Source organism: Nelumbo lutea, chromosome 8 (assembly GCF_056320005.1).
Source record: "Nelumbo lutea isolate HS-2025 chromosome 8, American lotus-T2T, whole genome shotgun sequence".
Classification (NCBI taxonomy): Eukaryota; Viridiplantae; Streptophyta; class Magnoliopsida; order Proteales; family Nelumbonaceae; genus Nelumbo; species Nelumbo lutea.
Window position 1 is genome coordinate 57,582,326 of NC_142691.1, and position 26,803 is coordinate 57,609,128.

The following is a 26,803-nucleotide window of genomic DNA, read 5'->3' on the forward strand; positions in this document are numbered from 1 at the left end:
CGGAGAAAATAACACAAAAAATACAAATAAATAAAGAGGAAAAACCATGAGACCCATTCAAGTCCAGTATAATGCAAAAGCACAAGCTGCCGGAAAACAGCCTAGCAGCTCTAAAACACGACCCACACATACGAACAGAGAGTTGGAAAATAGTTCGTTAACCTTATAAACTAGGATTCTCTTTATGTTCAGTAATATATTATCTTTTCTATCAATCGAAAAAGTTTCATGCCTGTTCCGTCGGAATCAATCGAATTATTATTATAAAGAGAATGGGCATAGGAATCAAAATGGCATGCCAACCTCTATTGTTACAGTCTCTTTGGATAGTAATATATTAATTGATGAGACCGGATCTGCAGATCACACAGGACGTTTCACTCGCGCCTCACATGCATATGGTACCATGCAATAGTAATATTATTATTTATTCGAGATATTTATTGCATGCGAGACACCCTTATGTGAGGAACAGATGCCGTTCCGTTTTTTATGCCAATAAATTCATCCACCAATCACATCTAATGTCCCACCTCCAACACTTGTAGTTATCATTGAAAAAGTAATGTAGACTTTTCTTCCTTTACTGACAAATTTTGATGTGCAATCTTCACTTTCACAAGGACAATAAAAACCCCAGTTTTGGGGATAAATAGACTGAAGTTGACCTCACAAATCGTCTATTACCGATTTGGGTCAAGGGACTGAATTATTAGTAGTGGGTGGCACCAAATATAAAAAACAAGAGTCTACATCATTTTGTAATTTACATGGAAAAATCCAGCTAAATTTGTTAATTTGTCATCATCAAGACTTCAGCCGCCTTCGTCTTGAGCCACAAGAAATTGACTATGAAAAGTCTTCGCCTTTGTCATCATCAAGTGGTGAAAAAAGTTTTTATAGCAAATTAGTGCTATACCTAGCTACCATTCCACTTCCACCATTGACAGGCAGATATCTAAAGAATGTAAGGTGAGGAATTGTGCTGGAATTCTACTTGAGAGATCCAATATCTTGAGTCTTGACCAGCTCAATCAAGAGGTATTAATTCTAAACATGTTACTTACATTCCACTAGTTTTCCTTTTCATTTGCCATAATAATTGTGTAATACATAACTAGTAATGTGTTTAGATCTTGGTTTGTGTTTTGATCACTGGGTGTTTTGAACATGAAGAAATGAGTTTACATTCCGCTAGGTGTTTACATCTTCATTTGCCATAAATCAAATCCAAAAACTGATGATCACAAGGTGTTTTGAACTCAAAGAAATGGGGTTTTCGTTTGTGTTCTATTTTTTGTTTCAAGAAAGTCGCCACAAATGTGGACCTAGTAGGAATAACTGCAAATGTATGTGGAGTCTTAGTTTTAATCTGTTATATTATAAGAACAAAAGGAATTAATTTACAAATTAGGAGTTTGAAATTCCTATTTTTCTCTTATTTTACATTAAAACCAAACGGTTATCAGAAAAAATTTTAAGCAATCTGCTTGTATTCGTTCAGATTCACATGGGTTTCTGAGTGGTTAAAGTTTTTCAGGTATAACACCTTTCTTATGTCATAGAAATTGAAATTAACAAGTGATGGCTGGTATACAAAGGGTCCTAAGTTCTTATTTTTCTCTTATTTTCTATGTCAAACCAAAGGGAAATCAACATATAAAATATTAATAAACAATCTGCAGATGATATTCATTCAAGTTCACATGGGTTTCTGATTGGTTAAAGCTTTTAAGATATAATTCATTTTGGATATCATAGAAATTGATATTTACAAGTGATGACCGGTATCCCTATGGGATTTATCAAACTTCTTTTAGCCTTTCTGCTTTATTTATCTTGCTTATTTGTTTCTCTTTTTCTTTCGTTGTATCGTTTTCGAAACTAATATGTCACTTACAAGGAGATAGAGCGACAGCTGAAAATGTAGATAAGCAATATGGTGATTATTATAATTACAAGGAGATAGAGCGACAGCTGAAAATCTCCTACCTCTATTGTTAAGTCATTAATAGAGGCGTTCACGGTTAACCAAACCCGAATTATGGACTCTTTTCTCAAATCAAACCAATCCTTTGGTTGAACCAAAACCAATTAATTATTTGATAAACATACATATATATATATATATATTGTGTATTTATGATATGTATGCATGCATATATATTACATATTTATATCATTATTTATCTTCGGAAATATATAATTTTTGGTCAAAATATTCTGAATTATATAAGTTATTAACGATATTACATGATTAGCCTAAACACATGCCCTTAGTCCAGCCCAACCTGCCTAAGTTCCACCCTACATGTAGTATAAGTGGTACATTCCAAGTTGCTCCAATCTCCATTATCCCAGCAACTCCAGATCTCTTGCCTACGAGAATTCTACCCACACCTACCCACAATGCACCACCCCGATGAATTGGGAACATCTCCCCCTGCATAATACTATGCAGAGAAAGATATATTCTTTATGTGTGACTACGAAAAACGTGGGCAGGAGATCCGGACTCTATCCCAGCACCCTTCCCCACCATCCTCCCCATCCCCACCCCAAAAGTTTACAATTAGGTCATCAGGTGCATTTGGTTTGTAGTGGGATTTGTATTTCATCTGTTTCACAAACACAAACAGCCTCCTCTATGTCATCTATATGCTATTGCTGGTTGTGGAATTCATGTGTTAAACCAGCAAAATGGCATTTTTTAACACAACTTTTTATAGATTTCTCAAGCAGAAAACATGGTTCACTGACACGATATTGGTATGTCTAACATACAAATTGCTCTAGTCAATCACCATCATCATAATCCTAACATGAATCTTTTGTTTTGTTTTGCCAATCCATTTTACTTAAAGGCAAGTACTTAAAACACTTCTTACTACTTCTACTCGTCTTTTTTGATTTGTCTCTAGTTCTTCTATCCCCATCAACTTGTAACAAACCACTCTTCTAAATTACAGTTGTTGGTGGTTTCTTATGCATATGACCAAACTATATATCTTTGTCCACTTTCTTTCGTTATATCATTTATTGGAGCTACTCCTAGGTTCTTATGGATGATTTCATTTGTAATCTTATCCTTTGTGATTTTTTTTATTCATCTATCTTAGCATTTGCATATCTATTACACTCATCTTCTCATGGATATGTTTAATGAATTCATCCATGATCAATACAGATAGATAAAGGCGAAGTGCTGAACCTTGGTGAACACACATCATAACTATAAAATCTAAAGTCTCTCCCATTGGTGTTTTAACATTAGTTGTTACCCCCTAATACATATCCCTAATTAGTCTATATACCTATTTTGGACCCTGTCATATGCTTAGTTAATAATGTCTCCATTTCATGATTTGATGATGATCCATATCCTTAAAAAGTAAATAGAGAAAATACATGTACACTTGAATTATACAATCAATGATGTAATTTTCAAATATAGATTGGTATGTGGTTAAGCAACCATACCACACTTTCTATAAACCATGAATTTAACTTGACCAAAGATTTTAGGCCCTCTACCAGGGTCATAAAATAGGTACTATTTGATCAATATTTTCTTAATGAGTTTACAATATAATAAAAAAGAGGAAGAACATTGATAAGGCTGTCAATTAGAATATACACTAAACCAAAACATTGAGCTAGAGTATCTATATGATTTGCCAGCCACTTAATGTATCAAGACATAGCATTAATCTATCCTTAGTTAAGTGCCAGGATCCCCAATCCGGATCTTGGTGTCTCTTCCAGCATTTGCAAAACATCAGCTCAATTAAGGTATATTTTTTATATAATATAAGTGTAAGAGCACATGTTGACAAAAGAGTAAAAATAAAATAAGTAGTAAGTAAATCATAGGAAAATAGTAGGTTCTTTAATAGCATAATCAGGGAATTGATGCTGACATGCTGACATGCATTGTTATTGATAGTCCGGATCTCCTGTTCACAAGAATTCTGCCCGTGTCAATCCACAACTCACTACCCCCATGGGCAGAGTTTTTAAAGGGTTATAAGTGGGCTGTGTTTGAACATGGACATTTTGTGAAATAAGAGTAAAGGACGTATCCTTTTTTATGCCCTCTGTCTACTTAGACAACAGGGGTAGAAATTGTCTAGTTAAAAAGGGCATTCGCTCTTTTGTATAGATTTATAGATATAGATATAGATATGTGGAGAATTTTAAAATGGATTGATTTTGGATGTAGGGCTCAATGAAGAATCTGATGTCCAGCAAAGTTGAGAAGACCGTGGCAGATGACAATGTTAGTGGGAACTTGTCCACAACTGATGTTATGTTGATTTACGTTCAGACGCTCAATGGCAAAACAATTCTGATCAATGTTGTGAACTCAGACACCATAGGAAGGGTGAAACAAATGATTGAGGACAAGGAAGGAATACCGTCCCCCATGCAATTCTTCATATTTAAAAAGAAACCACTTGAAGATGGCAAGACCATAGCTGAATATAGAATTCAGAATCAGGACACGATTCATTTGACCTTCAATCTAAGAGGCGGAGGCAACCAATCCGGACCAAACAGCGGTGCAATAGGGATTCAAGTAAAAAGTGGAATAAATGATAAGGATGTCATCGACCTGGAGCTAACAAACTCCACTACAATAGGTGAATTGAAGGAAATGGTCAAACATAAATTGCAAATTCCTTCAAACGAGCAAATTTCTCTGAAATTTAATGAAGTGCTCAATAACAATGATAAAACCCTTGCACAGTGCAATATCAAGGACAAAGACAAACTTCAGCTCATCCACGATGGCAATTCTCATAAACAATTATGCAATAGTATCTTTTCCAAGAAAAAGGGAGAGTCGGTGATGAACGCATCAAACAAAGGTGCAAAACATGGAAGAAGGGGAGTGGCAAGAGAAAGTAATAGTTCAACAAGTAGCAGTGGCGCCATGGAAGGTGAAACAAAGGATGATAAGAAGAAGACATCTGTGGAGGGTGAAATACAAGCATGGAAAATGGAAGGCAAAACACAAACAAGCCAAGTGGCAAAACCAAGTAGTTCTATCAAGCAGAAAGTGGCATCTACGGAAAGCGAAACAAAAGCAATTAAATTGAGAAACGTTAGTAATTCTAATGGTGAGGAAAAGGCTGAAAGTGAAACACAAGCAAGTGAAGTAGGAAAAGCAAGTTGTGCTGGTTGTATTGAAAAGGCAAATGCTGGAGCTGAAAGGCATCCAAGAGAAGTGAAAGAAGCAAGTAGTTCAACAGTAAGCAGTGATAATAATAAGAATATTAACTACAAATTGAAGAACAAGCAAGCAAATGTGACACGAGAAAGTAGTTGCAGAAGGTGAAAAACAAATAGAGGGAAGACGGGTAGTCAGTAGGTCGTTTGTGTGTGTGGCTACCGACTTGCATAGGAAACTATTTCTAGTGGATAATATTGGAGGGTCGACTTCTAGTAAGGATATTAATGAGGTTGTTGAAGACACCAGTCAAACCGCTTCATTTTGGCTTCCAACAAAATATATCACCATCTGCTCTTCCGCAATCCAGCCCATGGTGACCTTATTTCATATCAAAATCCTGATGTATTTTATTGCTCTGAATAGCTTTTCAGCAGGCTGTGGGACTGGGATCTCCGCACTTGTCTTTTAGAGTATTGTAATAAGATAAGATTGAGTATCAAGATGAGATTGGAATGGAAGGTTTGAGAGATGGGATAAAGTTTGAGTTAAATTGCTTTTCATGTCTCTCGATTTATATATATATATATATATTGATGTATTAATTTCTTTTATCAATGCATTATTTTCTACTTTATCTAAAATTCTACACATTGCAACCGTATTTATCTTTGTATCTTTTTATTTCACTGTGACTCATAAATTTACTCTTTGTATTTTCCTTTTATAGGGAAACTTATACAAACCTTTCTCTTCTTTTCCCTACCTTTTCTTTCAAATTAAATACATTCTTAGGGATAACTTATTTTCAATTGCTTTATCAAGCATTAATATAGTTCAAGAGTGAATTGTTTAAATGCTTAGGCTGGGGCAGAATTACAAAAACCTTCCCCAGATTTTCATTCTTGCAATCCTATAAGCCTCCCTTCTGTAGGGTCTGTTTGATTTGTAGGAATAGAGTCTAGAATTGGAATCAAAATGTTTCATTCCAATTCCAATTGTTTGAATAAACATAATTAGAATCCTATTCCCATAGTTGATTTTTTAAGATGAATAAAAAGTATAAAAAAAGAGGAAAGGGTAATAAGGAGGAATATATGAGAGGTCTAAAAATTTGAAATAAATAGGGCACTGGATTATTGCAAAAAAAAAAAAAGAAAACGTAGCCTCTACAACCCAATAAATATAACAACCAACAACCAAACAACCCCACCCACCTTCGGAATACCTAACAACACCTTGAAGAAAACAAACAAACATGAACTCCCCTCACACTCTTGAAACCTTTATTTCCATTCTTAATCCATTTATCTAAATAAACACCCGGTTGCACCCTTATCTTCTTACAACCTGGGAGATCTCAGTTTATACATCAAAATGTCATCCACATCATTGGCTTCACCACAGGCCATGCCCTCCATTCCCTTGGGAATGAGAATCCAATTTATAACTAATTCCTATTTCCAATTTTAATTCATGTTTGCACCTAACAGGCAAAAAGAATAAATCATTTTAATTCTAACAACAAACCAAATAACCATTAATTTTCAAATGAAAAGACAATACAATAAGGGCCCTTTTGGCATGTCTTTTTGGGAAGATCTTCTAGTAACTCTGGCAGTCAAGAGATGCGTTAAGCTTTTGTATGAAGATCTGAGCAACCCAAAGAATGTTTGGTAGACCTGTGTATTCTCATACATCTTTCCACATCTTTGCCCATGAGATTAAAACAATAAGGGCACGAGAAGCTTCATTTGAAGCTTCTCGAAATTAGACCAAAATGGGTTTTTCGTGTCCTTTCATCATTCTGTCTTTGGGTGACTAGATCTTCTACGTGCCAAATAGAAATAGACTAAAAATCGATTTTCCTGACTTGTAAACAGTTGAAAGACCACATGGGAAGACATGCCAAATGGGCCCCAATATTTCTAGAAGAGAGATAGAGTTTGGCCTCCCCTAGTTTATGCACCTCATTTTGTATCCCCATCCTTTCGATTCATTAAACCTTATCTGATCATGATTCCTTTCCGATTATATCCATGGCATCTGTAGAATTTGAGGAATATATCAGCATCCTTCCTCCAATGAAATGAGGCTCCGTTTGGTTTGCAGAAATAGGGGTTTGGAATCGGGATTAGAATAGGCTCTTTCAATTCCTATTGTTTGGTTGGATGGAATTGGAATTCCATTCTCATTCCTGCTAGAATAGCATTCCCCCATTTGAAGGAATGGCCCTTCCCTGCCCCTCCCTTGAGAATAAAATCCATTCTTACTAATTTTAATATCAATTCCTGATGGAGGGTGATTTGGCCTGACCTCGTAGCACGGGTACACGTGGGCGTGACCTTGCTCAAATAGTGACTTAGCATGATTGCACAACGGACATGACCACAACTCGGAGGGAAGGTCCCACTGAGTTCAGCTCGATAACTAGGCAGATAAACTACTCGCCGGAAGCCGCCTTACCCGCACGTCCTCCCCGAGGTTAAGGCACTTCGGGGCGTCTCCTAAGGCCCGAGCTCCTCCCAATGTACCTTGGGCCATTCCCAGACAGGAATGCACTGATCCATCTCTGGACACCCCGAGGCATAGACACATCGGGTCAGCCAGCTTGGCATAAATTGCTACAGGCAGCTCGCCACTCAAGAGACAGCCCGGCATAGGGTAATTCACGGAAGGGTAGTTCGGTATACCACAGGAAGGCTTCCTGCTCGACCGCTGTACCCGACAAATCTGGGGACAGCAACCATGTCCCTCGTCAGATAGTGTCGCGCCTATCACTTTTAGAAGGTGTCTCGCACCTGACATGCACATACCCTACAACAACGACCCCATGCGTGCCACCTCAACCTTGCCCGTAACAATTGTGGCAGACTGACAGTGGAGGTTATACCTGCCCTGTCAGAAGCCAGAGGGCCTGAAGCAACAAAATTCTGTTATAAGGGGCTTATTCTCAAGGAACAAGGTATCTTCAAATCACCTATGCAATTTGCACTCTTAGCCTTCGTTTTTTCTTTGCTTCTTGCACAGAATAATGACTTAATCATCAGAGTGTTCCCGTCGGGAAAACCCCCCAGGAGTTCTTCTTCTTTCCTCTCGTCTCAGGTACCTCTCAGGACCCACGCGAGTGCTAGCTAGGAGTGACCAGATCACGCTACATCATTTGGCGCCATCTGTGGGAAACGCTTCAAAAGGCCTTTCTCTCTAAACTTTCACAATTCTTTTCTACCTTGAAAAGATTCAACACTCATAGCTTCCTCTAACAACATCAGATGAAGCACGGAAATGGATAACTCCAGGGAACAACCCCAGCTTCCTACTGTCTGTATTGGACAGTTCACCGTCCCCCTCTCGGCAGACGGAATCCCTAGCTTGAATGTGCCTCTTACAGTGGCACCTATCATTGCCCCACTCCCTGCTACACTCGAAGCGACATTCACCGAACCTTCAATCGTGCCCCCAGCGGCCAACTCGAATCAATTGGAGGAGTTGATGCAGTGCATGCGGGCCATGCAGGCCGAAATGCAACAGTTCCAACAACTTCAGCTCTATCAACATGTGCTGCACCAGGTCTCTCAGTATCAGTATCAGCAGTAGTTCCCCCAACTGCCTCAACCTCAGCTTCAGCAGTCGCAATTCCCGCCTCGGCACCCAGCCTCGCAGTAAGCTAGGTCTCACCACTAGGATGAGCGCCCCTCTAGCCAAGGTGAGGCCTCCCCTTGCGGCAGATGAGAGAGACCGGCTACCCTGGTCTCACCACAAGTGGACAGATTGGGAGAACCCCAGCTCGCCAGGTCTACATCACCTCGGCAATCAAAGTTTGAAACCCCGCTCCTTGAGAACCAGTTCGAGATCCTGGCAACTGACTCCAAGTAGGACCCCTTTGTCCGCAGCCATCACCAGCAGACTGGGCTACTTCCTGCACAAACCATTCTGGACAGTGCAGAGGTGAGCAACACGAACGTTGTTAGACAGTTTTGTATGCCCTTAGCTTCAATCAAAATTGATGTACTTTATGAGTTTATTGTAAATGAATAAAAGTACATATTTAATTCATGTTCCCTTGGTATGTTTCTGTGTATTACCCTTAAACTAGACACTTATTGAGACTCGTGTTAGTTTAGAATGTTCACAGCCAGTGGGTCGGTCTGGGGAGACCTATCCTGACAAGGCTGACACTGTGGTGCCACCAAGTCGGTTGGGGTGGTTTGTCTTAGCTACCGGGGTGAGACCCTAGGCACATATAGTGTGGGATTAATTGAATCTTTGAACTGGACCAGATTTCCAGTATTGCCCTGGACCTTGGAGATTGATGGGCAAAACTGGAAAGTTACACCCGACCCCTAGACTCGATTATGATACTGCACTAGGTGTCGGATCGGGTTATCTTTGATGTACCAATCAGTGAGATCCTTAGCGGGGGTCAAAACCTGGGTATGTTGGGACAATCCGAGAATTCATCAGAGTGGGTGATCATAGTGACAGGATCAGCCCCTTTGTCGAACAAAGATAATGATCGGGGATGCACTCTCACTGTTGGAAACCAAGACTGCAGGCAGCCGATTTCAACTGTTGAAATTTGTTTTGCAAAGTATATTTTATATGAGATATAAAAGTACATACATTATAAGTGGAGAGTGCAACACTGTTCCTTGCATCCGAGGGAGAGGTCCTCTCTTGTCGGGCAGTGTATGATCATTATGGGCTGAGAGGTTAAGTGTAAGACCATTGAGGATAATACCTGATGGGCTAATCTTGCATCTGCCCACAGTCCCTGGGTGTTACAAGGTGGCTTGGCCCAGGGACCACTTAGGGTAAGTGTTGGGCCCATAGAGCCCATTTGATGGGTTTCAGGGGGTGCACTGTCTTTAATAGTGTATTCGACCAAGCCTTGTAACAAAGGCTGGGCCGAACCCATGTGGCTGATGTGTAGATCTATGCTTGGGTCCCACGCCATACAAGGAAGCCCAACTGGGCAGTAGTTAGGAAGGTTAAGTGAGCACATAAGCTTAATGGGCCTAAAGCCCATTTCGAACTGGGCTATTAATTTAGTTAATTAAAGGGGCGAATTCTGAGATGGATTAGTAGTTAGGATAGGGTCTTAATCCTATCCACTCAGAGAGTCCAGATTTGAATGTGATTCAGATCTAGAAACCTCCTAATAAAATTAGGATAAAGCTAATCTAATCTACAGATAAGATAAGGGTTTATCCTTATCATTAGAAGAGAAAGCTGATCCAAATATGATTTGGATAAGCACCTCCTAATGGGATTAGGAGCTGATCTTTTCAAGTTAACAAAAGGAATGAGGGGGCGGCAGCCTTGAGAGAGAACAAGAAACACATCAGATCCTCTTTAGTGCTGAAATCAAGAAGAGAGAATTCTGCACCCTGCGAATACTCTCTTGCCGCCTCCCTGCTCTTGCCGCCCTGTTTGCCAGTTCGATCTCCAGCTGTGGGAGAAGTCAAGATTGGATCTTGACATCAGTTCTTTGAGAAAGGACTGAAAATGGAAGCTATGCTCACGTTCCATCCTGCTGTTTCTTGTGAAGGACAGAGTTCTTGAGAAGAACACTGCTGATTCTGCTCCGTCCTGCACTGCGCCATCTTCAGTGGGAGCAGTCTTTGGATCCTTCCTTGGGCATGAACACCTTCATTGGGAGATATTGCTTCTCCGTATCAGGTATCATTCTCTCCCATTCCTTTTGGTTCAGATCTGGTTCAGTTTAAGGTTCAAGATTGATCCTTGAAAATATGATTTTCTAAATAGGGAATATGATTCCCAGTTGAAGGGAGAGAAAAATTTTTGAAATTCGCCCCTTATTCCGCAATCTTTGGGCGTCCATGGGATGGATTTCTCAACCCCTTCAAACGTCGAGCCCACCAAGAAGTAGAGACGCCGCCGCCGAGCTTGCCTATCTATCACCCGCGATTTACCCAAGCTCGGGGGCAAAGAAGAGGTAAGATCGGACGAAGTCAAAGCTCCCCTTCACTCAGTTTCATCCCCCTGTCTTCTGAACTCCTGGCAGTCCCAGTGCCCAAAGACTTCAAGCTCCTCCCTCTTGACAAGTATGACGGGTCCTTTGACCCAAATGATCAGGTAGATGCCTTCCAGTCACAAATGCACCTGGCGAGAGCCAGTAAGTCGTGCATGTGCGTGGCCTTATCCACTACTTTTAGAGGAGAAGTCCGCACGTGGTACCGGAACTTGGAACCTGGGTTGATAAGAAGTTTGGCACAGTTCACACAAGCCTTCACGTCCCACTTCGTTACCAGCAAACGGTGCTCGTGAACTGAAGAAAGTCTCATCAGCATAGTGAGAGAGAGGAAGAGTCCATCCGGGGCTATATCAAGTGGTTCAACGATGCTTGTATGCAGATACCGTGCCTGGACCCCGCCGTACGCCTTGAAGCAACCAAGAAAGACGTGACACACAAAGAGTTCAAATGGCACATGGTCGTCAACCAGCCAACGACCATAATCGAGTTTCTGAAGCTCGCGGACAGGTTCATAGCCACTGAAGAGGAGATCAACCAAAAGGGCGAGGGCGCACCCGAAAAAAGAAAGAGGGAAGGAGAACCTTCCAGTCAAGGGGACTGTCGAAAGAAAAAGGATACAGCTCGGGGGGCAAAGCCGGGTCAATTGTTTCGAGCCTTGTAGCGGACTGACACTCATGAGGGTCTGTGTGGCGGACACTTGGGGGGTAGGGCCCTCGCCCAAAAGGCACTTCGACAAGGGTATTATTGGCCAACAATGAAGGCAGATGCCATTGAACTCGTTAGAAAATGTGGCAAATGCTAGAGACATGCCAATATTCACCACCAACCCGCCGCCGACCTCAAGTATCTCACCAGCCCGTGACCCTTTGCACAATGGGGCATCGATTTACTCGGGCCATTCCCGCCAGCAACGGGTGGAAGGAAGTTCTTAGTAGTAGCAGTGGACTACTTTACCAAGTGGGTAGAAGCCGAACCCCTCGTAACGATCATAGCCCGAAATGTTCAAAACTTCTTTTGGAAGAACATCGTGTGCCAGTTCGGATTAACTCAGGTATTGATTTCTAACAATGGCAAGCAGTTCGAGGACATAAAATTTCAAGACTGGTGCCGAGACATGGGAATCCGATAGAACTTTACTTCAGTCGCACACCCTCAAGCAAACGTTCAGGCAGAAGTCACGAACAGAGCCATCCTCCACGAATTAAAGGCATGGTTGGACCGAGCTAAAGGATTGTGGGCAGATGAACTACCCAATGTTCTATGGGCGTACCGGACCACGGAGAAGACTGCCATGGGAGAAACACCCTTCAATCTTACCTATGACACCGAAGCAGTGATTCCCGCAGAGATCGAAGTGCCTACGCTACGATTAGAGGCATACAGTGATCAGACAAATGAAGATGAGCTACGTACCAACCTTGATCCACTCGACGAAGTAAGGGACCTCGCATACATCAGGACAGCAACCTACCAGTAGAGAGTAGCTCGGTACTATAACTCCAGGGTCAAGAAGTGGAATCTCTGCATTGGCGACCTGGTCCTTCGTAAAGTTATGGTACCTGAGCCCGACACTGCCAAGCTCAGGTCCAACTGGTAAGGCCCTTACTAAGTGAAATGAGTTCTTGGGGAAGGAACATACGAGCTCGAGACCCTCGAAGGGACACAAGTACCTCGAGCATGGAATATTGTTAACATAAGACAATACTATATGTAGGAATTGAGTAGGCCACGAGCCACTCTCAAAGCCTAAGGGCCAGAATACCGAGCTAATATGACCTCGGCACAATAGGACTCAGTCACCTCCATGGCATGGGCAGACTCTGAAAGTGGGCCACGAGCCACTCTTCCAACCTAAGGGCTGAAACGCCGAGCTAATGAAGAAACCTTAGCAGCATACAAAACTAAGTTACCCCATCAGCAAGAACTAAGTACTTGCAGCGCCTGAGGTGCAGGCGGCTCGGGCATGAACCTTACATCAAATAGCCTGCCCTGGCATGCAAAGAGTTAGACCCATTAAGGATAATAGACATCAACCTACCTCGGGTGCAGACAGGTCGGGCATGCACCCTACTATATCCCTCACCCCGATGTACATGAGGCTACCTCTACTAAACAGTTCAGGGCCACGATGGTCGTTAAGGAACACCCACTTCAGAAGTTCAATTCGATAGGTTAACAGCTTGGGGTGAGATAACCGTTTCGATAAAAAATGAATTGCTCAAACTTTTGACAAAAGGAAAAGATTTCTTCATTGCAGAAAATTCATTACATAAATTCCATTAAGAACATTTTGATTACAAGAAAGAAAAAGGGAGAAGATTAAGTTTACAAATACAGGGAGCAAACTACTTCGGAAGCTCGTTGCCTCTGTTAGGGGCCTCCTCGGGGTCCAGTAACTGGACCAACATTCTCTGCTTCATCTTCGGCGCCCTCATCTTCGGAATCGGGGTCATCTTTTGACTGACGCACAATGTCGTCAGTGATCCGCGAAGTAGTGATGGCGCTCATATCCAGATCGGGGTAGAGGTGCTTGATTAGCCATCAACTGAGCCTGAAGCCCTTACGGTAGGCCTCCATCATCACGTCGTCAAACCTTGAAGAATTGACGTAGTCGATGATAGCCTGAGTCTTGGTCTCATTGAGAGCACCCTCGAAGATCGCAGTCTTCTCTCTTATGTCTTCCTGGAGGTACCACACTTCGTGCTCCAGCTTCCCCTTTGCCTCCTTGAGGCCTTGCACCTTAAGCTTCAAGGCATCCCGCTCAGCCTTGATGCTGTTCACCTCAAGCCGTAAGGCCTCCTGACCAACCTTGAGCCCGCTTACCTCAGCCCTTAGCTTATCTTTGTTTCGGGCCAACTCCCCCTTCTCTGCCATTAACACCTTGATGAAGCTCTTCTGAGCCGAGGCGTCACTCTCCAGGTGGTGGACCTGACAATGAGCTGCCCTCAACTCAGTATGGGCTACGCGAGATGACTTCTCAGCCTCCAGAGCCCGCTTCAGGTGCCGATCTGATTGAAGGGTCAAGATGCGAATGGTGGTGTTCACCTGCAAAAGGGAAACCGGTCAAGAGGGAAATCAAACAAAAAAAGAAGAAGAAAAGAAAAAAAAGAAAAGAGAAGAGAGACTCACCACCATAGTATGAGTGGCAGCTTGAGCGCCGAGCTGACCAGGAGTGAGTTCGGCCCACTCGCTGACCTCCCCCGGGTACGCAGCCAGCTTGCTCTTCTTCAGGCTGCACTGGGGGTTCAGGACAGTTTGGCTCCCCTGACCCTCCGAGCTGGATGACGTCATCTCCAAATCATGAGTTGAACTCTCAAAGCCCTTGGCGGCAGCTTCGGTAGGATGAGCCCTGATAGCAGCAGCATTAGCCTCGGCAACGCTTTCACCAACAAGTCCGATGGGCTTGGTAGCAGGTTCAGTGGGCCTAACGGCAAGCTCCACTCTCACCTCAGGCCCTTGAGGCACAGCCCCTTCTTCCAAGTCGATGGTAGGCTTCGCTGCCACCTCGGGCCTCGAGGCTAAAGTTTGCGGAGGTTGAGGCTTGGCTGAAACTCGTGGGGACTCAACGCACGCCTTCTTGGCTGTGCATTTCTTTCTCTTCATCTGGTGGAAGAGCTTCTGGTTATCTATTCTCTCTGCATCCATGGGGCCTGCAACAAGACATGGCATTAGCAATCCGGAGTAAACATACGTGCAAAAGGCCAAAGTAAAGCAAAACCTACCCGAGCTCAAGCCGGCCTGGACAAGCTTCTCTTCAGATGTGAAGTCTTTATAAATCAACCTGAGCTGAGCCAGTGACTGGAGCACCTTCTTGGTCTTCCCATCTAGGATGACACCAGGGTCTTGAATGGCTGTCCTCCAATCAGTGGGGAAGGACCACCCCGTGCTACTTTGAACTACGAAGTAGTCCCGCTTCCAAGCTGGGACTTTGCTCGGGAGCTTGTGCATGAGTTTGAAATTCGGGCGGGGGGACAGGTAGTAGGACCACCTGTGCCCGGGGAGAGTGCCCGAAGCACTCTTCTTTATGGCCAAAATTGTGCTAAGAATATCTAAGCCTATGGAGAGGGAACGATCAAAGCAAAGAGAAATGGACCCCACCATGTTCCATATGGAATTTGGATGGAGTTGGTCCATGGTGATGTTAAATTGTACCAACACCTCAATGATCAAAGGGTGAAGAGGAAGTCGGAGCCCGGCTATCAGTTGCTCCCTAAAGACCACGATCTCATTAGGACCGTTCTCCCATCAACTTGTAACAAATCACTCTTCTAAATTACAATTGTTGGTGGTTTCTTATGCATATGACCAAACTATATATCTTAGTCCACTTTCTTTCGTTATATCATTTATTGGAGTTACTCCTAGGTTCTTATGGATGATTTCATTTGTAATCTTATCCTTTATGGTTTTTTTATTCATCTATCTTAGCATTTGCATATCTATTACACTGGTCTTCTCATGGATGTGTTTAGTGAATTCATCCATGATCAACACAGATAGATAAAGGCTAAGTGCTGAACCTTGGTGAACACACATCATAACTATAAAATCTAAAGTCTCTCCCATTGGCATTTTAACATTAGTTGTTACCCCCTAATACATATCCCTAATTAGTCTATATACCTATTTTGGACCCTATCAGTTAATAATGTCACCATTTCATGATTTGATGATGATCCATATCCTTAAAAAGTAAATAGAGAAAATACATGTACACTTGAATTATACAATCAATGATGTAATTTTCAAGTATAGATTGGTATGGTTAAGCAACCATACCACACTTTTTATAAACCATGAATTTAACATGACCAAAGATTTTAGACCCTCTACCAGGGTCATTAAATAGGTACTATTTGATCAATATTTTATTAACGAGTTTACAATATAATAAGAAAGAGGAAGCACATTGATCTATCCTTAATTAAGTGCCAGGATCCCCAGTCCGGAGCTTGGTGTCTGTTCCGGCATTTGCAAAACATCAACTCAATTAAGGTATATTTTTTATATAATATAAGTGTAAGAGCACATGTTGACAAAAGAGTAAAAATAAATTAAGCAGTAAGCAAATCAGACGAAAATAGTAGGTTAGTTAATAGCATCATCAGAGAATTGATGCCGACATGTTTATTTCCTATTTCATCTATTAGCCTCTTAATTACGTACACATCTTATTGTTTCTCATTTCATGCATTGTTATTGACAGTCCGGATCTCTTAGTCACAAGAACTCTATCCGTGTCTACCCACAACCCACTACCCCCATGGGCAGGGTTCTTGTCGGTAGGAGATCCGGAGTTTGTTATTGAGGTCAATCGACGAAATTTGCGATAATTTATTTAAACAAGTAAATATGTGTGTGTATTTGCACGTGATAGTTTCTAAACGGTTATAAGTGGGCTGTTTTTGAATGGTTATAAGTGGACATTTTGTGAAATAAGAGTAAAGGATATATATTCCTTTTTTATGCGCTCTGTCTACTTAGACAACAGGGGTAGAAATTGTCTAGTGAAAATTTCAGAAAAAAAAGGGCATTCGCTCTTTTGTATAGATATATAGATATGTGGAGAATTTTAAAATGGATTGATTTTGGATGTAGGGCTCAATGAAGAATCTGATGTCCAGCGATGTTGAGAAGACCCTGGCAGATGACAATGTTATTGGGAACTTGTCCACAACTGATGTTACGTCGTTTTACGTTCAGATGCTCAATGGAAAAACAATTCCGATCAATGTTGTGAACTCAGACACCATAGGAAGGGTGAAAGAAATGATTGAGGACAAGCAAAGGATACCGCCCCCCATGCAATCGCTCACATTTAAAAAGAAACCACTTGAAGATGGAAAGACCGTAGCTGAATACAGAATTCAGAATCAGGACACGATTCACTTGACCGTCAATCTAAGAGGTGGAGGCAACACATCCGGACCAAATAGCGGTGGAATAGGGATTGAAGTACAAAGTGAAATAAAGGGTGAGAATGAGACCCTGGAGCTACAAAACTCCCATACAATACGTCAAGTGAAGCACATGATCAAAGAAAAATTATGAATTCCTTCAAACGAGCAAATTTCTCTGCAATTTGATGGTAACGAGCTCAACGACAATAAAACCGTTGTAGAGAGCAATATCAAGGATCAAGCCGAACTTCAACTCATCTACAGTCGCGATTCTCGCGAACAATCATGCATTAATAACTTAGTCAAGAAAGTGATATCGACATTCATAATTGCCATCAAAGGTTTAAAACATGGAACAATGGGAGTGGCAAAAGAAAGTAATAGTTCAACAAGTAGCAGTGGCGCCATGGAAGGTGAAACAAAGGATGATAAGAAGAAGACATCTGTGGAGGGTGAAATACAAGCATGGAAAGTGGAAGGCAAAACACAAAGAAGCCAAGTGGCAAAACCAAGTAGTTCTAACATGCAGAAAGTGGCATCTACGGAAAGTGAAACAAAAGCAATTAAATTGAGAAACGTAAGTAATTCTAATGGTGAGGAAAAGGCTGAAAGTGAAACACAAGCAAGTGAAGTAGGAAAAGCAAGTTGTGCTGGTTGTATTGAAAAGGCAAATGCTGGAGGTGAAAGGCATCCAAGAGAAGTGAAAGAGGCAAGTAGTTCAACAGTAAGCAGTGATAATAATACGAATATTAACTACAAATTGAAGAACAAGCAAGCAAATGTGACACAAGAAAGTAGTTGAAGAAGGTGAACAACAAATAGAGGGAAGACGGGTAGTCAATAGGTCGTTTGTGTGTGTGGCTACCGACTTGCATAGGAAACTATTTCTAGTGGATAATATTGGAGGGTCGACTTCTAGTAAGGATATTAATGAGGTTGTTGTTGAAGACACCAGTCAAACCGGTTCATTTTGGCTTCCAACAAAATAAATCACCATCTGCTGTATTTTATTGTGATGGTGATCTTATTTCATATCAAAATCCTGATGTATTTTATTGCTCTGAATAGCTTTTCAGCAGGCTGTGGGACTGGGATCTCCGCACTTGCCTTTTAGAGTATTGTAATAAGATAAGATTGAGTATCAAGATGAGATTGGAATGGAAGGTTTGAGAGATGGGATAAAGTTTGAGTTAAATTGCTTTTCATGTCTCTCGATTTATATATATATATATATATATATATATATGATGTATTAATTTCTTTTTCTATTTTATCTAAAATTCTACACATTGCAACTGTATTTATCTTTGTATCTTTTTATTTCACTGTGACTCATAAATTTACTCTTTGTTTTTTCCTTCTGTAGGGAAACTTATACAAACCTTTCTCTTCTTTTCCCTACATTTTCTTACAAACGAAATTAGTAGAAAATGGGTTTTTCGTGTCCTTTCAACACTCCGTCTTTGGGTGATTAGGTCTTCTACGTGCCAAATAGAAAATAGACTAAAAATCGATTTTCCTGGCTTGTAAACATTTGAAAGACCACATGGGAAGACATGCCAAATGGGCCCTAATTTTTTTAGAAGAGAGATAGAGTTTGGCCTCCCCTAGTTTATGCACCTCATTTTGTATCCCCATCCTTTCTATTCATTAAACCTTATCTGATCACCACTCCTTTTCGGTTATATCCATGGCATCCGTAGAATTTGAGGTGTAGAATTTGAGGAAGATATCAGCATCCTTCCTCCAATGAAATGAGGCCCCATTTGGTTTGCAGAAATAGGGGTTTGGAATCGGGATCAGAATAGGCTCTTTCAATTCCTATTGTTTGGTTGGATGGAATTGGAATTCCATTCTCATTCCTGCTAGAATAGCATTCCCCCAGGAATGGCCCTTCCCTGCCCCACCCTTGAGAATAAAATCCCATTCTTACTGATTTTAATATCAATTCCCATTCCCATTCCCATTTGAACAAAATAGACTATGGGAATGGGTCAATCCAATTGGGATTCTGGAAGATTTGAATCCCGATTCCAATTCCAACTGAAAACCAAAGGGACCCCAAATTCTTTCCAATAATAATAGACTTCCATCATTGTCTCTTTTGACCTATTGATATTTGTCCTATATTATTAGATACTTGTCCAAATGCCTAGACCGATAAGAAAAGTCTAATACACTTAAAAAATATATTTCTCCCTTCTTACATTGTCCCTCTTCATTCATTTTCCTCTTTCTACATTCTATTCAACTCTATTTCTCTTTCTCTCCTCTCCCTCCCAGACCCATCACATTTGCTTGATATATAATAGATTTGAGTTGATAAAATCACTGAACAATGGCTTTTGGGGATTGGGGGATCTTAATGATGGTAGAGTGGCCATTGGCCCTCGTTTAATCTTGAACATGTTGGAATATCCAATGGCCATGTGACAAGCCACATGCTGATGGTTGATGGTTATCTCCATGCAACACTCTCACACATATTCATTCATTTTAAATAATTACCTATTTATTTATTTTTCTATAAAAATAAATTTATTCGATTGTTTATTTGAAAATATTTTCATTCATTGAGATACCAATGTTGTTGGATCATTTGAATCCATATTCTAGCTCTTATTAGGTCAATGGATATCCATTTGACCCGGTGTAGACTAGATGACCAAGTGGATCCTTGGTCAACATGAGACACTTGTCTCAAATCTGATGGAGCATGAATTCTAATGTTAAGAAACACTTATCTCAATTGGTTATTTTGGTAACTATTTGTTCCTAGTGTCAAGGAACTTAACATTGGAGAAGCAACTATATAAGGGATCACTCCCAAGTGCTTCAACAATAATGAGATATGTTCTTTACTGAGAAAGGAGAAATGTCCTCTTAGCCTCAGCTCTGATCAGATTAAGCAGTTCTCTCCTACACATTGTTTGAGAGGTTGGTGCCACGGATCCTATACTGCGTAGCTGCTATTATTCTCTTTGCATGCAGGTTTTACACATAGATATCTCAGTCGTTCGCTTCTACATATATTTGGAGCATCAATGGTATTAGAGCACAACACTGACTGGCATAGTGTTTAAAGCATAGTCGCACCACACCGAATCCTACCTCATCTTTTACGATTTAGAGAAGGAGAGGAGAGAGAAAAAACCAACTTCGAGGGATTCCTCTCTACATCTTTGCCTCTCTGCTCGTCTCTCCCATCTGTGCACCCTACGCTGTGAGAAAAGAACTGGTACAAGGGTTTCATTTGGTCTTCACTGCGAAACCTTGCTCGACTGCCCATCTATGAATTTCGGTAGCTCCGGAAACTCCGAGACAGCAGAACCCTATTTGAATTTTTTTCACCTCCTCCAGTCCAACCATTGGCTTCTAATGACAACGACTTCACTCCAACATTACTACAACCTCAAAAGCATCACTGGTAGTTCGAGTTTTCTTTGATACATAAATGAAGAACTGCTTAAAGAACTACAAAAATGGTAGCTACTTTGATCTGAAGTGAGGCAAGAAACCCTAAATAAATATAGGGATTTTTTCACTATTTTCGTTCACTACAAAATAGATCTGGTTAGATAAGGCATATTCGACAAGTGAGGCAAACCCAAAACATCTCAAATCGGGTATTAGAATTTCATTTATTTATTTCTCTTCTTTCTCCCTTTTTGTTGTTCGTTTTTCTTTTTTTTTTTTTTTTTTTTTTTGCATTCATTGATTCTTACTATTTACTGTCATTCTTGAGGATATTTCAAATTGGATAGAAGCATCATTGTCGAATGCATGATTTGCTCCTGAACTAGTAGGAGAAGTGGGAGCTGGACAGATTAAATCTGATAACTGACCAATTGAGCTGCGGATTGGTGCTCTCTCTTCATTTATTTTTGTTGCCTCCGAACTTGAATGATAGTCTCGTAAAATATAGCCACTGATATTGCACTTGCTTTATTTATTTCTAGAATACTGTTGCAATTTTTTTTTCATGTCTGCTACTGCCTTATCCCAAGAACTCGGTAAAATAGAGAAACTGAATGGCACCAATTTTGCTCTCTAGAAATATAGGATTAGAAGGATACTTGATGAACAAAATGTTGATTATGTTTTAGATAAATCTATTCCAGCTAAACCTGCTAATGATAATTCTTTGACTGTAATTCGTGAATATCAAAAATGGGAAAAGGATAATAGGAAGGCAAGAAATTGTTTATTAAATTTTATGGAGAGTGACATAGAAGTTGTGTTTGAAGAATACAATAATGCTAAAGATATGTTTGAAGCCATTAATGAAACATATGAAAAAATAACTGAAACCTATGTTCAAATGTTAATTGAAAAATATTATGGTTGTGAAATGAGAGAAGAGGATTTTATAGTAGATCATGTTAGTAAAATGAATGTGATTGCCAAAGAATTGGCAGTCACTGGGAATCCTATTCTTGATAAAATTCAGGTCTCCACCATTCTTAATATCCTCTCATCTTCTTGGAATTCTGGAGTAACAACTTTAAACCTATCTAGGAGAGAAGTTAGCATAAAAAACTTACCTACCTTGTTAAGATTAGAGGCTGAGAGGAAGATGAAGAAATCTCAACCTTCCTCTTTAATGGTTACTCCTAAAACAACTGAAACTTCCCAAATATGTAAAAAGCCTAAGGCAAGTCTTTTAAAAATGCTAATGGGAAGAAATCTAATAAGAAATTTAAATTCTCAAAAGGGTTCAAGAAGACTAAGGGTAAACATTGCTTTAATTGTGGAAAACAAGGCTATACAAAGTATAATTGCCTTGAATGCAAGAAAAATAAATCAAATAATGAAAAAGGAAAAACTAAAAAGAAAGACATAGTGTGTGTAGTCTCTGAATCTTATTTTTCTGATTCTGTTTTTTTCTGATTGATGCATAGATTCTAGCTCCTCTAAGGATATTTGAAAAACTAAAGAGATGTTCCCAGAATTGAAGGAAATGAAGACAAGAGAACACAGAGTTTTTATGGAAAACAACACCTACATTGATGTACTTGGAACTGGAAAAGTGAAGATCACCATAAATAAGAACACAAATTTAATCCCTAATGATGTGTTGTATGCACCTAATTTTAGGTGAAACTTGTTGTCTATACCTCTATTAGATGAGAAGGGTTTTGATGAATGTTTTAGGGGAGGAAAAGTGATCACAAGAAAGCATGGTAGAGTTTTAATGCTTGGGAATAAGTCTAATGGATTGTGTCATTTTACTATCAATAAAGTTGATGCTCTTTCTAATTATGATTGTACTTATCATGTGAATGAAAATGCATACATATGGCACCTGAGACTTTGTCACATAAATAAAGATAAAATGATAAGAATGAGCACCAATGGCTTAATTCCCAAAATATAAATGAATTTCAATGATTGTGAACCATACTTCAATAGAAAAATAACTAGGCTCCCTTTTAAAAAAGGAAAGAAATCAGAAGAATTATTGGCTATAATACACTCTGATGTTTATGGCCCTTTGAACGTAAAAAGACATAGGGGTATGGAATATTTTATAACTTTTATAGATGATTTCTCCATATTTGGTTTTGTGTATCTGATTAAAAGAAAATCAAAAGTCGTAAAAAAAATTAAAGAGTATAAAACACTTGTAGAAAACTAATTGGATAGAAAAGTAAAAAGTCTTAGGAGTGATAAGGGTGGAGAATATATCTCTAACCTATTTAGTGACTTTTGTACATAGTGGAATCATACACCAATTAACCATGTCCTTCATGGCACAAAAGAATGGAGTGGCTGATAGGAGAAATAGGACTTTGTTGGATATGGTGAGATCAATGTTATCTCATTCAAGTCTAGGAACACACTTTTGGGGAGATGTCATAGATACTGCTATGTATATTCTAAATAAGGTCCTAACTAAAGTTAATAGCTTAACACCCCATAAAATATAGACTGGTAGAAACCAGACCTAACTAACATCAAAATTTGGGGGGCTAGTACCTATGTAAGAGTGCCAAATCAGTAAAGAAGCAAGTTAGACAACAAGAGTCTAAGGTGTACCTTTATAGGGTATAGTGATAATAGCAAAGGGTATAGGTTCGTTAATCATAAATTTGATGGAACAGTTGAATTAATAGAAAGTAAGGATGTTGTATTTTTATAAGATCAAATTGAGGATAATAAACATTTACCTAGCTTATTTGAATTAAACAAAGATATTATAGAAGCTAAGATTGCACTTGATAGAAAAGCTTCACCTAATAATGACACCTTAGGTAGAATTCAAAGAGAAATATTCATTTCATCAAGATTAAAAGACTATTACACCTACTTGAATAAAGAATCTCTTGATGATCCAATTGACTTTGAAGATGCTATGTATACACCTGATAAAGAAAAGTGGTGTGAAGCTATACAAAAAGAGTTAGACTCAGTAAACAAAAATCAGGTTTGGGAATTAATTGATTTACCCAAAAATAGGAAATCTATAGGGTGTAAATGGATATTAAAGAGAAAACATAATGCCGATGGGTCTATAGAAAAATATAAGGCAAGATTAGTAGCAAAAGGGTACACCCAAGTGGAGGGGATTAATTATGAGGAGACTTACTCTCCAGTTGCCAAGTTTACCTCTATCAGAATCCTAATGTTCTTAGTTGCCTTTTTGGACTTAAAGTTGTGCCAATTAGATGTCAAAACTACTTTTCTAAATGGAAAGTTGAATGAAGAAATATACATGACTCAACCCTAAGGTTATGCAATAGAGGGATAAGAAAATAAAGTGTATAAATAAAAGAAATCATTACATGGTTTAAAACAGTCATCTAGAATGTGGTACCATACATTTCATGAAGCAATCTCTAAACTTGGATTTATACCTAATCCGTTTGATCATCTTGTTTACTCCTTGAACAGTGGGAGCAGTTTTCTTGTTCTTTCATTATATGTAGATGATATTCTTATTACTAGAAATGATGTGTTTATGATAAATGAAACCAAAGATTTGTTAGAAACCAACTTTGAAATGAAGGACATGGGTAATACAAGTTATGCACTTGGAATTAAAATAGAAAGAGATAGAAACACTAAAACCTTAACTTTTTCACAAGAGCATTACTTGAAAAAAATCTTAAGGAAATTCAATATGACAGATTGTAATGGAGTTGAAACTCCAATTTGTAAAGGAACCAAATTAAGGAGGGATATGGATCCCACTAATAAAGAAGAAACAAAGAAAATGAAGTATAAACCCTATTCTCAAGCTATTGGTAGCTTGATGTATGCCATACTTTGCATAAGACCAAATATTTTGTATGCTGTAGATATTGTTAGTAGATACCAAAGTAACCCAAATAAAATACATTGGAAAACTAGTAAAAGAATATTTAGATATTTGTAGTTAACAAAACATTTCAAATTAACCTATCATGCAAATGATTTATAGTTACTGGGTTATTATGATACAGATTTTATAGATGAACCAGATGATAGAAAATCCACAACAATTCTGATCAATGTTGTGAACTCAGTCACTATAGGAAGGGTGAAAGAAATGATTAAGGACAAGTAAGGGATAACATCCCCCATGCAATTCTTCATATTTAAAAAGAAACCACTCAAAGATGGCAAGACCGATCAATGTTGTGACTACGAAAAACATGGGCAGGAGATCCAGACTCTATACTAGCACCCTTCCCCCCCCATCCTCCCCATCCCCACCCCAAAAGTTTACAATTAGGTCATCAGGTGTATTTGGTTTGTAGTGGGGTTTGTATTTCATCTGTTTCACAAACACAATCAGCCTTCTCTATGTCATCTATATGCTATTGCTGTTTATGGAATTAACGTGTTAAACCAGCAAAATGGCATTTTTTAACACAACTTTTTATAGATTTCTCAAGCAGAAAACTATCCCCCTAACAACTAATAGCTATTTAATAGCTAGTTTGGGGGCATTTTGTGTAAAATAGTAAATGACTTTACAATGACCACAATATCCCCCTAACAACTAAAAAATGTCTAGTCTTTTCGGTTTTTTATGTAATTGAATTATTTTTAATTCCTATAAATAGTTCTATTCTCCACCATTCTCATCATACCAATTCAACAATTCTCTTTTCATACTCTCTATGGTTCTCATATACTATCATACTCTTAATACTCTCTCCCACTCTCTCTCTCTCTCTCTCTCTCTCTCTCTCTCTCTCTCTCTCTCTCTCTCTCTCTCTCTCTGCTCTGCTCTCTTATTCTCAAGTCTTGACTTTTTCAATTTTCAACAGAAGAAGGCTTGCTCAAGTATCTCAAGTTAGCAACTTGGAAGCTTCGAGGCTTCAGCCATTGATATCAAGTGGAGATTTTGAATCAATAATCTAATGAGTGTAATTCAATTAATTATTATTTTTTAATTAAAAAAATGGTTGGCTCTTCCGAAAACCAACTTCCCGACATGTTTGGTGCCAACAATGTTCAATCACAGCATAATAGCGTTAGCATTGATATGGATGCTACTAAAATTGTCGAAGTTTCCATCACCAATATTACTGCTAGGGGTATGAAAAAGAAGGGACTTAAATAGATTAGCCTAGTTTGGAAATTATTTAAAATAGAGGAAGTTGAGTGGAAGGGAAAAATGGTCGTTTGTCAAAAATGTAGGAGTGACTTAAGCTATTGTAGCAAGGGTGGTACTGGCCACTTGGGGTAGATATTTGCTTACCCATGAGAAACAAGAAGAAGAGGAAGAAGAAGAAGAAGGGAAAGAAAGACTCCAAATATAAATTGGGAGGGGGTTTTGGTACTTTTAATTATTCACAAAAAAATGAGGCAAGAGTTAGCAAAATATATTGTACATGTTGAACAACCATTTTTATTAGCTAAGAATAGTAAACTTGAAAATATTGTTGAACAACCATTTTTATTAGCTGAGAATAGTAAACTTGAAAATATTTTATGTAATTCTATAAACCCTCAATTTAAAAAGCTTCTAGAAATAATGTTAGAGTAGATGCTTGGAAAATGTTTTATTCATATAAACAAAATTTAATTTCTATTTTATCAAGTCTTAATTCTAGAGCTACAATTACTTCTGATATTTGCACCTCTAAGTTTGATATAAGTTATATTTGTGTCACATGTCATTTTATTGATGAAAACTGGCTGATAAGCTTCCAGAAGTAATGTTATAGTATATGTTTTGAAAATTTTTTATTCATATAAACAAAATTTAATTTCTATTTCATCAAATCTTAATTCTAGAGTTGCAATTACTTCTGTTATTTGCACCTCTAAATTTAATATAAGTTATATTTGTGTTATATGTCATTTTATTAATGAAAATTGGCTTTTGCAAAAAATAATTTTATATTTTACTAGGTTTGAAAGGCCACATATTGACCCAGTTATTGTTGCAAGTATTTTAAATGCTTTACATGCTTATGAAATTGAAAATAAACTTTTTTCTGTTACTTTTGATAATGCCAACAATAATAACTCATCAATAAATATTTTGAAATCTTAAATAAAATCATCTTTAAATGGTAAATTATTTCATATTGCATGTGCATGTTACATCTTAAACTTATTATTCAAGATGCTTTAAATATTATTTCTCATTATATTTCTAAAATTACAAATCGTATTATATATATTAAAAGTTCTTGAACAAGAAAATAATAATATGAATATTCATTGCAAAATTATGGTTTATAATATAAACATTTTATGTTAGATGTTCAACATAAATGGAATTCTATCTAT

General features: G+C 38.9%; 2 protein-coding genes across 2 annotated transcripts; both read left to right on the forward strand.

Moving 5' to 3' along the window:
• Positions 1 to 887: 887 nt before the first annotated feature.
• Positions 888 to 5,817, forward strand: LOC148844362 (uncharacterized). The gene is made up of 2 exons (XM_088959260.1): positions 888 to 1,041; positions 4,223 to 5,817. The coding sequence occupies exon 2, from the start codon at positions 4,229 to 4,231 to the stop codon at positions 5,339 to 5,341; it is 1,113 nt and encodes a 370-aa protein (XP_088815386.1). The 5' UTR covers positions 888 to 1,041; positions 4,223 to 4,228; the 3' UTR covers positions 5,342 to 5,817.
• A 10,958-nt stretch (positions 5,818 to 16,775) lies between these two features.
• Positions 16,776 to 17,222, forward strand: LOC148844363 (polyubiquitin-like). The gene has a single exon (XM_088959544.1). It carries the CDS (start codon positions 16,776 to 16,778, stop codon positions 17,220 to 17,222), a length of 447 nt encoding a protein of 148 aa, XP_088815670.1.
• Positions 17,223 to 26,803: the final 9,581 nt, after the last annotated feature.

Coding starts and splice junctions, on each gene's coding strand:
- LOC148844362 (XM_088959260.1), top strand. CDS start 4,229: ATGAAGAATCTGATGTCCAGCAAAGTTGAGAAGACCGTGGCAGATGAC.
- LOC148844363 (XM_088959544.1), top strand. CDS start 16,776: ATGAAGAATCTGATGTCCAGCGATGTTGAGAAGACCCTGGCAGATGAC.